Consider the following 14,965-nt stretch of genomic DNA (forward strand, 5'->3'; position numbering starts at 1 on the left):
ATTGTTCCAGATTTTTTATATAAAAAAAAATCATTTTCACATTTGTTTTTAAAACAATTTATTTATGTGGAAGACACATAGGATGAAAATGCCATGTGGCATTAATATTTTACACGTGGAGGGCCACATAAGCCTTATTTTACAATTGGACCCGCGAGTGACTTCACCACTCCGGGTCATGAGCTCAGGGGTGTAATAAAACCCATTTAGCCGAGTTTAGGGGTGTCTTGAAATCCATCAATAGTTTGGGGACTAAAGTTGCAAAACGTACCAAGTTCAAGGGCATTTTAGTCACTTAAGCCTATTTTATAACACTAAGTGCTTTTAAGTAAGCCATTGTTTTCAAAATATAGTTTTTCCAAAAAATAAGTGTTTTTTAGGACAAGATTACCCATAGCACAAACTCATATTTACCAAACTATAATTAATAGAGAAAATAATTGATTGTAATTAGTTCATATTTACTTTTATCTTCTCTTTGAACTAAAATTGGAAACTTCTTACTTTAGTTCCAAATTATCTACATTTTTATCTTATAAGTTCACTCTACATATTGGTGAATTTGACAAACAATACAGCAGCACCAAAACCCAACTTAAGATGGGAGTTTTTCCATTTTTTATATTCAATTGAGCGGTATTTTAATTGCAAATGCATCGCTTGTATCTAAACAATAGATTAATCGCCATATGATTACAATTTACAATCATGTGCATAGAGTACTCGGCGCAATACAAAAAAAATGCTTCCGCATATACATTATTCCACTAAGTATTTGCAGGGAGCTCGATACATATACATTATTTCCAATGTTACAAACATTTTTTTAATGACATTGGTGTCAAGACCAACTCGAGTACACCTCATACTATACAACCGGGCTACCTGCTACATTTCACCAACACAGATACTAGGTAACTTTGTCCACCAAAGCTTGATCTCCAAGGTTGCTCCCACCAATGGTGCATATGGCAAATTTGAAGACTTGTCTCCCAATTATTTTTACATAACTTAACAAAGAGGTTGAACTCAAGGATCAAGATCCTGCATTTCTACACTTCACATAAGAAGCTCGAGCAATTGAAGTCCTAGGATATATGGTTGTGAATGATAGATAATGATGCATGGTATGATAGATATTCAGCTTAATGCCATTCAGATTTCTGCAAGCCCTGCCAACAATTTGGCGGAGACCATCTGCAATGGCTCATCCCTACTGCCTTCGACCAAATTGAAAGGCCTCTCTTCAACGCCTTTTGAGCTAGACCAAGCGGTACTGAACACCTATCCACATCTCGGATTTTTTTCCTTGAAACTACAAAAACTACATGTCAATACAGTTTTAACAAGCCAACACAGTTCGAAAAAAGGAACCTTCCTACTTTTGTCTTCCTGAATCTCCTTGGTCTTTTTCTGACAGTCCTTGTATGTGCAAGATGCTCTATACTGTTCAGAGGTAATTTATCCCTGCTTCAAAGGACAGCCACCTGAGCTCCAGTGCTCCTACCTAAGGATCTCAAACAGAACTAAATTAAAGAGGGGAAAAAGGACGACATTCGGGTACTACAGAAATGCTACTTTAGATACTTGCAGAAGTTGCTAACGAAGTCAGGCTATGCATCCAGATCATGCCATCTGTACATCTTCAGTAAGCTGGAATAAGACGGGGAAATTCATCCCTCGGACTGGGAGGTGGTAGTGAGAATCCAAGATCCTGCACGCATACCATTTAGCAACCAACAATAAGCAATTCAGCAAAACCAATTCTTCTCGTCCCCATTTCCCCGACCATCATCACAGAAAAAATAATAGTAATAATATTAATATGAGGAGTGTCCAGCCAAGCCGAGGAGCAAAGGGAGAGCAAGCATGTTAACCTACAACGAATGGATATACCTGAACACACGCAGCAACAGAACATATGAAAAGACAGCAACTAATTAAATATATAACTCTTGAGATTCCATCCGAGATGACCAATAGCGAAGGAGACACTCCACAGTCAGCCTCCTAGTTGCACTGAGCATTGAGATGAAAAATTTGCAACCATCGATCTTGTACTCCTCGAGTGGATTTCTATGCCCAAAACTCCTTACATTCACCTGTTCCAAGAACCCAGAGGGAGAATCAATAAACAAATTCCAATCAAGGAAAGCATAGATTGTCTAACCAATGTGCAAATACCATACCGCTGAACTTAGTCGGTTCATGTTTATAAGATGATCCCTCCAGAAGCAATCTAATGTCTTCAGAAGTACTGCCCTCTAAATCCACAGAACATAAGAAATCAATTTAGAGAATAAGGTTCTTCTTGAACTAATGCATATGCACAAACTACACATCCAAACCCTCTATGATAATCTAATCCCTATATGGGAGGCAATTATTATGCAATCAAAGAGAAATAAAATAAGATCATAACCAAACAGGAAGCAAAAGGATTTCTGGTCAGTGGCATGGTCTTATTTGTATTTTAAACATTGAAAAGATTTAAAATTACACCAGCACCAGAATTTACATTCCTTTTTTTTTTTTTATTAATTCTCGATGGCGATGACCAAGAAAAAGTATAATGGGCTCACCCCTCTACTTTTCCCACTTAAATACCAGGCTAAGCTTGCAGTAGGGTTCAAACTAGTGGGGTAAACCACACATCACACTTTGTGCTCTTACAACTAGACCAAAACCCTGAGAGTATTCTTTTTCCTCTTTCTTTTAATAAAAGAGTAACATACAGTTGGATAATGACACATCTGGCCAGCAAACTTGATATGATAGCATATCAATGAGTTTACCATGGGGAATGAGCATATTAGCATCAGCAAGCTGAAGAGAAAATGTTACCTCTATTTCTTTCACGTATACAGCATCATATCCAGATTCTTGTATGACATCTAAATAGCTGGCAATGAGGAAATCCCCCAGGTACTTTCGGAGGAAATTAACCATCTCTCTATACTTCCCATGCCTAGTACAGAAATCAGACTTATGTTATCAGAAGATTGCAATAAAGAAATTTAAATCATTGAACTCACTAATGTAGATTGGTCATACTTGGTTGAATCATCAGAGCATATAGCTAGCCAGCGTCTGAAAGAAGAGGTCTTTCCACGTATGCCTCTAAAAATATTTGGAGTTGGAGGCAAATTTGGAAGGGAAAAGTTGTCAATAGATACGGATTGCAACTTCCGAAGTTGTACAAGTGAATTCAGTAATGCTTCCTCGGTAATCCCGGCAAATGAATCTACACATAATTTCCTGGTCAAACTTTATGATGCAAACTTGCAAAATTCATAACTGGTTATTGCAGAATCCACTCTTACCATCCAATATCTCGCCTGCAAGATCTTTGAACTCCTTTAAGATTTTGTCCAAGCACCAATTACTTGGGTGCTATGACATTTAGCAAAATAACATCAGAGAGAAAAGAAAATAGAAGATCAGAACAATGCAATGCATCATAAAAAACTCGTCTACTTCAGAGAAGAAGTTTAGCTACCTTTTGCGGATTAACGCTCTTAAAGATAACATCATCCACCACTGCTTGCATGTATCTACATAGAATTGTAATGGTGGTGAGAAAATCTTAATCCAATACGATGTGCACATACAAAGAAATGAGTTTGCACAATGAACAGTGCTCTCACATTAAAAGTCAAGTACCCTGATCACAGTGGTCTAGCAGAGGGAAATAGGCTAGAATATATAATGTCTTCCAACTGTTTCACCAGGTACAGATCCCAGAAAACACTGTTCAAGAAATACAAGACTCTAACCCCACAGTACACCTAGAGTGAATAAAGACAAACTGCCAGAAAACCTAAGACTGATTTTACTGGGGCCTTTTGACCTCCAGATGCACTGGTTGTCTGGTCTATAGGTGTGAAACCATGGTGAGTGAAGGTGTCAAAAGGGGTCGAGGTATATCTAAAATCACATAGGTGGAAGTTGTCTCAAAAGACCAACAGTCTCTTGGTTTCGATGTAGAAAGATAGGATACGATGGAAGAAAAACAATATATGACAACATCAATTAGTTGGGAATTTATTCTATTAATGTTAATACATCTCCTTTAGGTCCTATGCTTTCTAAAAGTCTTTTAGCCGTATTAGAGATTCTTATGCCAGTAGGAAATATAGAGAACCTCTGTACTTTTCATTTTTTTATCTTGTAAAATGTTGGCCTATGATGAATTTAAATGGAGAACATGGTCAGTGTGGTTTCATATAACTGACCCAGCTTGTTTGGGACTCAGGCATAAAGGTAGTTGTTGTTGTTTCGAACCAATGAAAGAAGATGCATCAATTTTCACATAAATAGTGTTTCAAGATACTGGGCAATTACACCTCAAAATAGCATAGCACATGTGGATAGTATACTGCATGCACCAAGTTAAACGTGGTATTAAGGGTAAAGAATTATTAAGAGAACTTGGATCATTTTGTTTTATGGCGTGGCTTTTCACTTCGTAAAAGAACTATAACTAAATTAGTCTTGGATAGCCAACTCTGAAAGCACAACTGATTAAAATCCCTGAGCAATATCACAGAGTATTATTATACGATGACACAAAAGTTGGCTATTTCCTCAAACTTCATGCAAAGTCTGGCTCAACTCTTCAATTTTCCTTGAGACAGAATTTTTAACAACATTTTGTGCTGAATAGAATTGCGTCCACGAATCTAACCCATACTAAGCTTTAGGATCATCAATCCACCAAGCCCGCAAGAGAGATGGCTGAGAAAGGTGGGGTACAAATATATAAAAGCAAAAGAGGTTGCTACAGGATTAACAGTACCCGTTTCATAAAAAAAAATGAGGTTGCTATAGGATCATCAAATCACCAAGTCCGCAAGAGATACGGCTGAGAAATTCGGGCTACAAATATATAAAAGAAAAAGAGGTCACTACTTGTACCCCGTTTCATACCTTCGTTAAGGGGCATAGGTCATTATGCAACACAAGTCTCTTATCAGCATCCAAACAGGTCATTATTTTATTTCACTTCAAAATCTAGCATAAAGTATTGATCCTTGATTTCCCGGAAATACTATCTAACTTATAAGACAAGGGATATCTTCACAATATCAGCTATACTTATGCTGGTTGTCATTGATAAAAAAGATCTCATAGTGTTATTTGCTTATCAGCATTTTGCAGAAGTATACTCCCTATGTGACATAGTTTCTTGACTTGGTCAAAGTTATCTCGTAACAAAATGACAAAGTAATAAAATAGATAAAAGTATTACTCTCTCCCTTCTAATTTGATAGACCCAGGATCCAAGAAGAAAATCAAAGCAAGAGTTTAAAATCTCAACAATGAAAAAACATGTGAGGCCATATGTTGACTTTCGTAGTTTTAGGAGGAAATAGATGAAAGTTGTAGTGTAGAGTGGAAAAGTACTCCTGCGTAACATGAAAATTTGTTAAATAATTTCTTTTGGAAAGAGGATACCATTTTAGAGCGGAGAAAAAAAGATAACACAAAACCTCATTTGGATGAAGGGAATATATTATCCGAGTCTTATTATTTTCCAAATACAACATAATGTGGAGTAAAAGAATCAACACAATTTAAAAAGAAACTGACAAATAATAGGGTGGTATTCTTCATATGAAAACTCAGATACTATTCACGAGTGCAGATAGATCAGTTTAGAGACGCTGGTTCCAGCATTCAAATGACTAATAGACTGTTTGGCCAAGCTTTTGGGAGTAGCAGAAGCTGTTTTTTCATAAGCTAAAAAAAAAAAGTAGCCTTTCTGCAAAAGTAAGTACCTTTAAGGAAATAGACTTAGAAGCACTTTTTAAAAGTTTGGCCAAACATTAATTGCTGCTCAAAAGTGTTTTTCAAATTGATTAGCCAAACACAAACTGCTTCTCACCAAAAGTACTTTTTTGAAAAGCACTTCTCAAAATACGCTAATTTTACAAGCTTGGCCAATCATGCTATAAGAATCAAGAGGCTCACTTGAAAATGTGCTCTGAACAACTTTCAAAATCTCCAGTTAAAATTAATTGCCGAAGATCGTAAACATGCTTTCTTTGAACCTGCGAAGTAGAAAAAGTAAAGCATATAATATAGCAAGAATATGTTCATGCAGAATCATCTATATAAAAATCAACCAGTAGATTAAATAGTAAAATGCACACATTCATGAGTCAAAAATAGGAGATAATATCCTGAAATGAGAAACAAAAACATCAAAACAGCAGAAACTGTATCAGTACATGAAGTAGATACCTCAAGAACTTCATCGAATTCTACTAGGCTCTTTCGTATTCCAAAAAAATATTTCTCAGCATTGATTTGTAAACCTAAAAGCTGACAGGTAACCAAAGTTTCAAAATCATCGTTAGAAGCATGTCACAGAAAGAAAAAAAAAACAAGGGTATCTTTGAAAAGCAGAAATAACACTGAAACCAAACGTAGCCAAGCCATAGTTATCCAGAAAAAACAGAATGGGAAAAACCACAGCATACTAAATAACAGAGATAGAAACAGAGCGAACAGAGATTATTTAGCACCTGTTTAACGATTCCATGACCTTCTATTGGGATATCTTCATTATTTGTAATCCTGGATATAAGCTTCACTGCCCACTCAGTGTCAAAGTTAAATTTTTGAAACATCTCATCCTGCAAGCTGTAATAAATAGAAGTAGCTAGAATCAGTAATAGCACTTAAGGGTAACGGGTCAGTCACAAAATGCACTATTCTTTTCATGAAAAGCAGAACTACATTATGTGAATTTATGCAAGAATTTTGATATTTCAGCTAAACCAAGAATATTTTCATCAGACTGGAGGCAAGTAGAAGCCAAAGAGTACAATTTAGAGCTTAAATAACAGCAGAAAATCTAATGCAGATACACCTTGTGGAATATGCAGAAACTTTAACCTGAACTAGGAATCAAGAACAAGTGTGAAGGAGCTTTGTCTTTTAATACAAGAATAGAGAACTATGTTGTCTTGTTTGTTCTTTTTATGCAATAGTGCTTACTACTCGTGTAGTTGAACAACCAACAACTGTTTACTTCAGAAACATACATATAGACATGGAGTGGCGAACAGCCGGACCCAGGATAAAGAAATCATGGGTGCTAAGCTAATTTTAATCGTACAATTGCTAATTGTAACACCTCATGCATTCGGGCTAAGGTTTGACTCGTAAGATAGGGGGTATAATGAACCCAATATGAGTAGTGTAGAAAGGGTGTTTGAAACCTAATCAAGTCATAAGAAGAGTCCTTGGGTAAAGTATAGTCGGAAGCTACCCTACGGAGAAGTTTTCAAGTGAGTTTGCAGCAGGTCTCACTTAAAGTGAGTATACGGAAAAATCTATAAGGAATTTGGGAAAACTTCCTTCATGAAAGTTGTTGATCTTTGAAATACCTTTCCAACGGTATATTATGGAGGTCAAACGGACTTATGTTCAAAAGTTATGACCGTTTTACTAAAACAGTGTTCTGCCAACTTATGGCAGAATTTACGGGCCATAAATCTGGCCGTAAATTTTTGCCCAAAAATCACACACTTACTGATTTACGGTAGACTTTACGGCCATAAATCTGATTTACGGGCCGTAAAATGGGCCTAAAGTGGATGTAAAACAGGTCCGACAGCAACTTTAAAACTTCGTTTTAAAGCTTTTTCACTTCATTCTTCATATCCCCAAGCCCTAGAATGAACATTCTCTCTTCTCCTCATCCTCATACATCAAGGTAAGTCCCTCCCATGTATTCCCAAGTGAATTTTAATGATTATACATGAATTCTAAGCGAAATCGTACATTAACAACCTAGGGTTTTCAAGAAAACCCATTTCAAGATTCAAGCTTTTGGAATTCTTCTTCAAAGATTCAGACTTTTCTCAAGTTTTTGGAGCGATTAAGGCATGTAGGGTTTCTATGCACATGTGGGAACATCATTGTTCTTCCCCACGCCACGTTCATCCATGAAAACACGAAGTTCCATAAACCTAGGGTTTCTATTATAATTCATAATAAACCTAAGGTACAAGTATCATGCTATACCATGTTTGTATTACTAATTCGCTATTGTATTCTTGACATTCCATTTTGGTTGTTGAGAATCCGTCTGTAATCCATGAATACCCATGTCTTGAATTCCATGGGTTCTTAAATGCAAGATATGAATTATTATGTCTATTTTTATGAAATTCTACATGCTTCCATGTTTTCATACAAGTTATACTATATACCTATATTCATGTTATATACACTCACGAATCATGTTTACAACCGTGTTTATGTAATTCATGGGCTTATAAGCCATTTATATCCATGTTCATGCTTTAGGAGTTGCATAGATTACTGAGAAGACTCAGACAGCCTTAAACTACGTATGTCAGCGTAGGATAAGGATCGTTCCGCCCAGTTAGGACGATTACTTCATGTCATGTTCATGTCTCGTACCCCGACAAGGTATGAGATGGCTTAGCTGATCGGGCAGAGATCAGACGCCACATGCTCACGTGGTGGTTACATGTCGGTTATACTAGGGCTCTCCCACTTAAAATGTTTTACTCATGTTATATATATATATATATATATATATATATATATATATATATATATATATATATATATATTCATGTCAGATGATACTCATGTTCATGTTTAGCTTACAGTTTCAGTTCCATTATTTCACGTGTCATGTTTATTTCATTCAGTTGCTCTACGTATCAGTGCAATTCAAATGTACTGACGTCCCCTTTTTATTATCTGGGGGCCTGCATTTCACAACGCAAGGATTGATTTACAGGATGACGGATCTACTCGTTAGGACTATTGCTCGTATCAGCTAATGGTGAGCCCCATCTCATTCGGGATTTTGTCTTTATTTACTTCATGTCAGTTATGCAGTTAAAGTATGCCGGGGGCCTTGTCCCGGTAAATAGTTTAGTAGTCAAACGCATGTAAGAGGTTTCATAGACTAGTTCAGTTATGTTATGTCAAATGTTCAGAGTCGTATAGCCAATATTGGCTCAGTACTTATTATATCTTCAGACTATTTTCGCATCATGTTTAAACAGTATTTTCATTAGTATTATGATGACTCGTGTTATTCAGACTATTCATGTTTTAAAGTGTATTCCGCATCAGTTCATGTCCCATGTTGACTCAGCAAGCCATGTAGTTCGCTCAGTCACATGCAGCAAGGCACCGAGTGTCGTGTTACGTCTAGGCCATGGTTCGGGGCGTGAGACTAATAATCACGTAAAGAAAAGGAGTAATATTTTGTTTTGTCCACTTCTTTGACTCGTGCACCCATTGCTATTTCTGCGGATTGCGTGCTTAGTAACTCTATATTTGCAATATTTTACTAGTTTCCAGTATAGATTGTAAGTGTTTAGGTAAGAGAATGGGTGCTTAAGCGAGCGCGCGCGCACACACATGTATTTATATATATATATATATATATATATACTAGTTTCTCGGCACGTGCGTTGCACGTGTATGCCAAGTTATGTAATATGCGTTTGATGAAAATAATATTCCCTCTGTCCCAATTTATGTGGCACACTTTCCTTTTAATCTGTCCCAAAAAAGAATGTCACCTTTCTATATCTAGAAACAATTTAACTTTAAAACTCCCCTTTTACCCTTAATGAGATGATTTACAACCACACGAATATCTAAGATTTGTTTTGGACGACAAATTTCAAAAGTCTTCATTCTTTCTCAAACTCTGTGCCTAGTCAAATAGTGCCACATAAATTGGGATGTAGGGAGAGTGTGTGTGTATATATAGTTTCTCGGGACGTGTGTTGCACGTGTATGCCGAGTTACGTAATATACGCTTGATTAAAATAAGATTAATATCATTTTAGCAAAATGTCGCCTCTTGTAATTTTCTCCTTCGCCTCCAAGTAAAGCCGTAATTTTTTTTTTTAAACCCCTCCCCAGGAACTCCCCCTTTTTGCTCCCTTGGTGACTCGAAACCACAACCATCGGGTTAGAGGTGGAGGGTGCTTACCATCTGAGCAACCCCCTCTTGTCTAAGCCGACTCATGTATGTATGTGTGTGTGTAATTATCTTCTTAAAACAAAGATACAGTTAAGTACTTCTAATGTACCTCATGATCAAAGTATTCAAGAGGAAGGATTATAGTTAAATATGGCTTCTTACCTCACCATAAACCGTGTTGATCCAGGATCACCCTGCCTGCCTGATCTACCACGAAGCTACAAGCACAACTTATAGATCAATATACATGGTTAACAAATAAACACGTCACAGGAAAAGCAATACCAAAAAGTTACATCATAAAAAAGAATTTGAAGAACATGCCATTATGAGTTGCATCACCCATTTAAACTGACATTACACTAGGTCAACAGGTATGATCGAAAAAGGCAGAGCTAGGTTCCTGGCATTCTTCAGTAAAAATTAGCCATTATGAAAGTTCAAGCTTGTAACAGAAGTCACCATGATACAAGACTAACAAAAAGAAGAGAGATGAAACAACCACACACACATACAAAGAAAAAATATTCAACAGCTAAATAAAATGTAATAGTCCTTGCCAGACAAGATACAAATTGTTTGATAGTGCATCCATGCTCATTAAGCCAACTTTAAACTAGGAAGCACCAGTACAAAATTCTAAGGTGCATATCATAGTGTAGTGGTAACACATAATTATCAATTTAGACCAAACAGAAGATTATATACTTAGAACAAAGTATATGTCCACTTTGCAATCATGCATTATCCTTCTATTTTCAACAGTTTTGTGTCTTCATTTCACATTGGTATCAGGTACAAAGTTATATCCACACCCGTCCTGTAGAGACTCCACATCAACACTATGGTAAGCATCTATTTGTTGACCCTAAACTCCTAGTCAAAAAAATTGACGGTCATCTTGTGTCTGTATTTGCCTGTTGCTTATATGAAGAAAACCACGTTTCGGATATGGGCAAGCTCATGATTTTGCTAGCACAGAGAGAAGGCTTAAAGTTAATAAGCAATCATCATTTTTCTCTGACACTCATCAATGAATCCATCTACTGATATTGATTAAAATCACTGTTCCTGTAGTTATTGTCTCAAAACAACTTTAGTAAAGCCAAAAAAACAGGTATCTGATGGGTCAAAGGTGAAAAAATCTTACAGCTTAAAAGATCAAGTCAAACTACAAAATGAAACTTCAACTAACTGACAAATAAGTAGCAAAGCTAATCCACAAAGAAAAGTGATCTGCAAATGAAAAACTTTATAAGCCAAATAAAAATCCTTGTCATTAAGATGAACTTCCAGTAAACTAATGATCTGTTCTAGTTTCTTTTTGGCAAAGATCAAATGAGCATTTCACCTCCATAAACACAATTTGTCATGATTAACAACTGCTAAATTAACATTCTTTCTTGTTGCTTTTTAGGAATCTTAGTCTGCTCTCAAAATATCACAGAACAGCAAGGTGGATCATTTATAAAGTTACCCTCATCTATCCATGCTCAAAACTCACCAAAACAAATTGCAAACAGTAAATGAGGCAAAGAAGACTCAATGAAGCAAGGAACAAAATAGGGAGCTTTCATCCTATAGGCCAACTACAGACATAGCATCAAATATTAAGCACCACTGGCCTTGGTAAATGACAGGCTTACCCAAAACAATTTATTGTACAAGCGCTTAACCTATTTTAGAAGAGAATTTGTATTTCCTAGGAATTGTTTGACCGTCGAGCATGTTATGCAGTAAAAGATTTTCAAGTAAACTAAAAGGATAGAGGTATACAGTAATAAGAGAACTTCCACACATGCAAGGTTCGTGAAGAGATAAATGCCATGCTACAAAGGTAATAAAACCTACATCGTGTCTCTCATATACTTAGAAGGAAAAGAAGAGTCGAGAAACATTTTCAGCCATCTGTAGATGCATATATCTCTCTTTCTCTCTCTCTCTCTCACACACTTCTTATTTTTTTGGATAACCATGGTGTCGGGGCAAGCTTGCACGCACTTCGACTAATTCCACAAGGTACCTGCTACCTCTCACCAGCACAAATACTGGGTAACTCTCTCTCTCTCTCTCTCTCTCTCTCTCTCTCTCTTCTCGCTCAATCGAGGGGAAAGTATGTAACTTCGTCCAAAATTTATTAAAATTGCCCACACATAAACTAGTTAATAAAAACAATAAGACTAGGCGAGTCAAGAAAAACAACTGCTATACTCATACGAATACAAAGTTTTCAAAGCATTCTTTCATTTTTCTCCAACATGAACAAGCATTTCAAGAGGACAAAGGTTTACATATTTTATTTTCTTGACAAAAAGCATTAAGTTAGTTTTCCTCTTTGAAAGTCCTACACCAAAGTAAAACTCACCTGGTTATCAATTCTCCTGGACTCATGCAGAGAAGTTCCAATGACGTGAAGCCCCCCCAGCCTTTTCACTTCTAACCCTTCATTCAAACAGTGAGACACGCAATCCTCAAGAACTGATACATAAGTTAGAGCAATGGATGGACCAAGAGGGTAAAATTCTGACTGCTCATCAGCCTGCTTCTGTAACTCTTTTATCTCCACTGACTGACTCAGCTCAATGGATTCAGATATCATAGACTTCGCCTCTTGATATGACCATTTCTTGCTCTCATTTTTGCTAACGTGCTTAGCTAGATAATGAATATAACAAACAGAAACCACAAAGAGAAAGTTATCAGATAAAAAAAGTCAGTACATCAATATCAAGATGCTAAGCTATAATTTATCAGAAGCTATCAGTTAAACTTTCTATTGATCAAGCGAACATATCAGTTAAACTGATTTAGACTTTGAGGTACTAGTTGATCAAAACTACTAACCCATCAGAGCCGCCTTAGAAAGCAAAGCCAATGATGATGGTCCAACTTTTATCTTTGACAGAACCTACATACAAAAATACTATCAGCGGAGGAGTACTTGCTTCTTTATTTGACGAGGAAAGAAATGCCAAAAGAACCTTTTGAGAATTTGGTTCTCCATCAACATCAACTTCAGGAACATGTTGTGTCAGAAATGGAAGTATACTTTCCTCCAAAATTTCCTTCGCAAGCATCTTTATCATGGAAAAGTTATGAATGTCACTCCAAGTGCTAGGGCCTAAATATGAAATAGTAAAATGTCAAAGCACATAGATGTTAACTTGCCTTTGGATTTCCTCCCAGGATTATGTCAGTGCCCCTTCCTGCCATGTTAGTAGATATGGTGATTGCATATTTTCTCCCTGCTTGTGCAACAGTGTCAGCCTCCCTAGCAGCATACTGCAAGAATCCAGATAAAATCACTCAAAAGGCAACAAAATAGTATCACATGTATAGATGTGCAAGTAGGAAAATACCAAACCAAACTGCAATTATGAGTTAAAATAGAGCTCAAGATTTCTGTAAAACCTTGGGGCGAGCATTGAGGACATTGTGTGGAATTTTTCTTTCCTTCAGCAAGTCAGACAAGTATTCAGAATTTTCAACACTGCATTCGAAATAGCATTAGTCAAAATATACATATAGTAACATTAATTGCCAGCAAATGTGCAAATGTGATGAACAAAAAAGAAAATTCAACTATTAGATGACTAACTGAGACCTAACAAAAACAAAACTTCTAGCAGCCCAACAGCATTGCAGTTCAGAGAAACTTTATAGGCTACTAGACAGAGACCCACACGGAATAAATGGCAACAAATACTCTTATCAAACAGTCGTATAATGAAGTCAAATTTAAGCAGATATTAGTTTCTCTGTAGTGGAAAGGATGACCTCATATGTCTCAAAAGTAACTAACAGAGTGAAGTTAATAACCCCATTATTGTTTAAATCAGAACTTGTCAAGTAAAATCAGTAGTACCTGGTAGAAAAACAAGCAGACCTAAGAAAGTATGCTTCTTTGTAGAAAAATTTAACAGAAGAATTCTCACTAATATAAATCTCTATGTCCCCCTCCTTAAAAAAAATCATAAAATAGAGAAAGGGGAAAAAAGACAGGACAAACGAAAACAGAGAAATTGAAATTCAGTTTCTACAGTTGCTATCTGCATTTTTCTTTGTCGGTCTTTCCCTTTTTTTTTTTTTTCTTTTTGGCCACTCGACTACATATTATATCCTCTCTGTTGGCTTTTGCTCTTGCTGATAGTCTAATTATTCTCACTGATTATTTTCCCTCTGTTATGCTTGTGCACAGGAATAAGACAAACTAATCAATATCTCAAGTAGCATCCAGCAAGTACTTTATTGATTCCAGTTTTCACATTGACATCTGACTGTCTTTTTCATCTAATAACAATGAAAGGGGAATATATGGAAAGAGAGACGAGTAAGATAGGATAAAACGATCGAGGTTTGGTCACCTGGGCGAGACAAAAGGCTCATATATGAGTATTTACGCTATCCATCATATAGGGAAAATTTTACCATGATGGTGTGTTTACAAAATTATGATGTCAAAGATATAAGACCTGCAGACCTACAAATGCTTCACAGATTAACTCCACAAAATAATATATATGTACGTAGAGATATATGTGTGTACATTTGTCTACTCACATATATCCAAAAGCAGTGTTGTAATCAATGATAGTTGCATATGCAAAAGCCAATACTTAAACAGTTTCTTAACTTTAAAGCAGTAAATCAAACCAAAAACATCCGTCACAGAAGTACCTTGTTGTCCCCACTAAAACTGGACGACCCAATCGAAACATAAACTCTACTTCTTCACGAGCATACTCCCATTTTCCTCGTGCAGTCTGAAGGCATAACAATATAGAAAGCAGGCAAATTGAAATCAGAGACTTGTTACATATTCCTTTTCCCAAAACCTCATTAAACTTATTGAGTATGATAAACATCTTACCGCAAAAGCTTGAATGGGTAAATCATTACGAATGTTAGGCAAATTTGTCGGCACCTCAATTACTGGAATTTGAAACATCTTCAAGAACTCTTTTTCCTGCA

The 14,965-nt window shown here is 36.4% G+C and overlaps 1 protein-coding gene across 6 annotated transcripts in view; it reads right to left on the reverse strand.

Annotated features, from left to right (window-relative positions):
* LOC132627149 (protein translocase subunit SECA2, chloroplastic) overlaps positions 1–14,965 on the reverse strand; it is a 48,797-nt gene that overhangs the window by 22,737 nt on the left and 11,095 nt on the right. For 2 of the 6 annotated variants that reach the window (XM_060342310.1, XM_060342308.1), the window contains 18 exons: positions 14,865–14,960; positions 14,672–14,757; positions 13,406–13,484; positions 13,163–13,276; positions 12,976–13,071; positions 12,839–12,902; positions 12,360–12,649; positions 10,157–10,212; positions 6,531–6,648; positions 6,247–6,327; positions 5,974–6,053; positions 3,500–3,554; positions 3,324–3,393; positions 3,055–3,244; positions 2,845–2,968; positions 2,190–2,264; positions 1,897–2,102; positions 733–1,714 (listed from right to left, as the gene is read on the reverse strand). In XM_060342310.1, the coding sequence (XP_060198293.1) occupies positions 1,941–2,102; positions 2,190–2,264; positions 2,845–2,968; positions 3,055–3,244; positions 3,324–3,393; positions 3,500–3,554; positions 5,974–6,053; positions 6,247–6,327; positions 6,531–6,648; positions 10,157–10,212; positions 12,360–12,649; positions 12,839–12,902; positions 12,976–13,071; positions 13,163–13,276; positions 13,406–13,484; positions 14,672–14,757; positions 14,865–14,960 (1,836 nt within the window). In that variant the 3' untranslated portion in view covers positions 733–1,714; positions 1,897–1,940. Of the gene's footprint in view, positions 1–732; positions 1,715–1,896; positions 2,103–2,189; positions 2,265–2,844; positions 2,969–3,054; positions 3,245–3,323; positions 3,394–3,499; positions 3,555–5,973; positions 6,054–6,246; positions 6,328–6,530; positions 6,649–10,156; positions 10,213–12,359; positions 12,650–12,838; positions 12,903–12,975; positions 13,072–13,162; positions 13,277–13,405; positions 13,485–14,671; positions 14,758–14,864; positions 14,961–14,965 lie in introns of those variants that run through there. The other 4 variants (XR_009577794.1, XR_009577793.1, XR_009577792.1 and 1 more) reach the window with 4 other exon arrangements.

This window comes from Lycium barbarum, chromosome 2 (assembly GCF_019175385.1).
Source record: "Lycium barbarum isolate Lr01 chromosome 2, ASM1917538v2, whole genome shotgun sequence".
NCBI lineage: Eukaryota > Viridiplantae > Streptophyta > Magnoliopsida > Solanales > Solanaceae > Lycium > Lycium barbarum.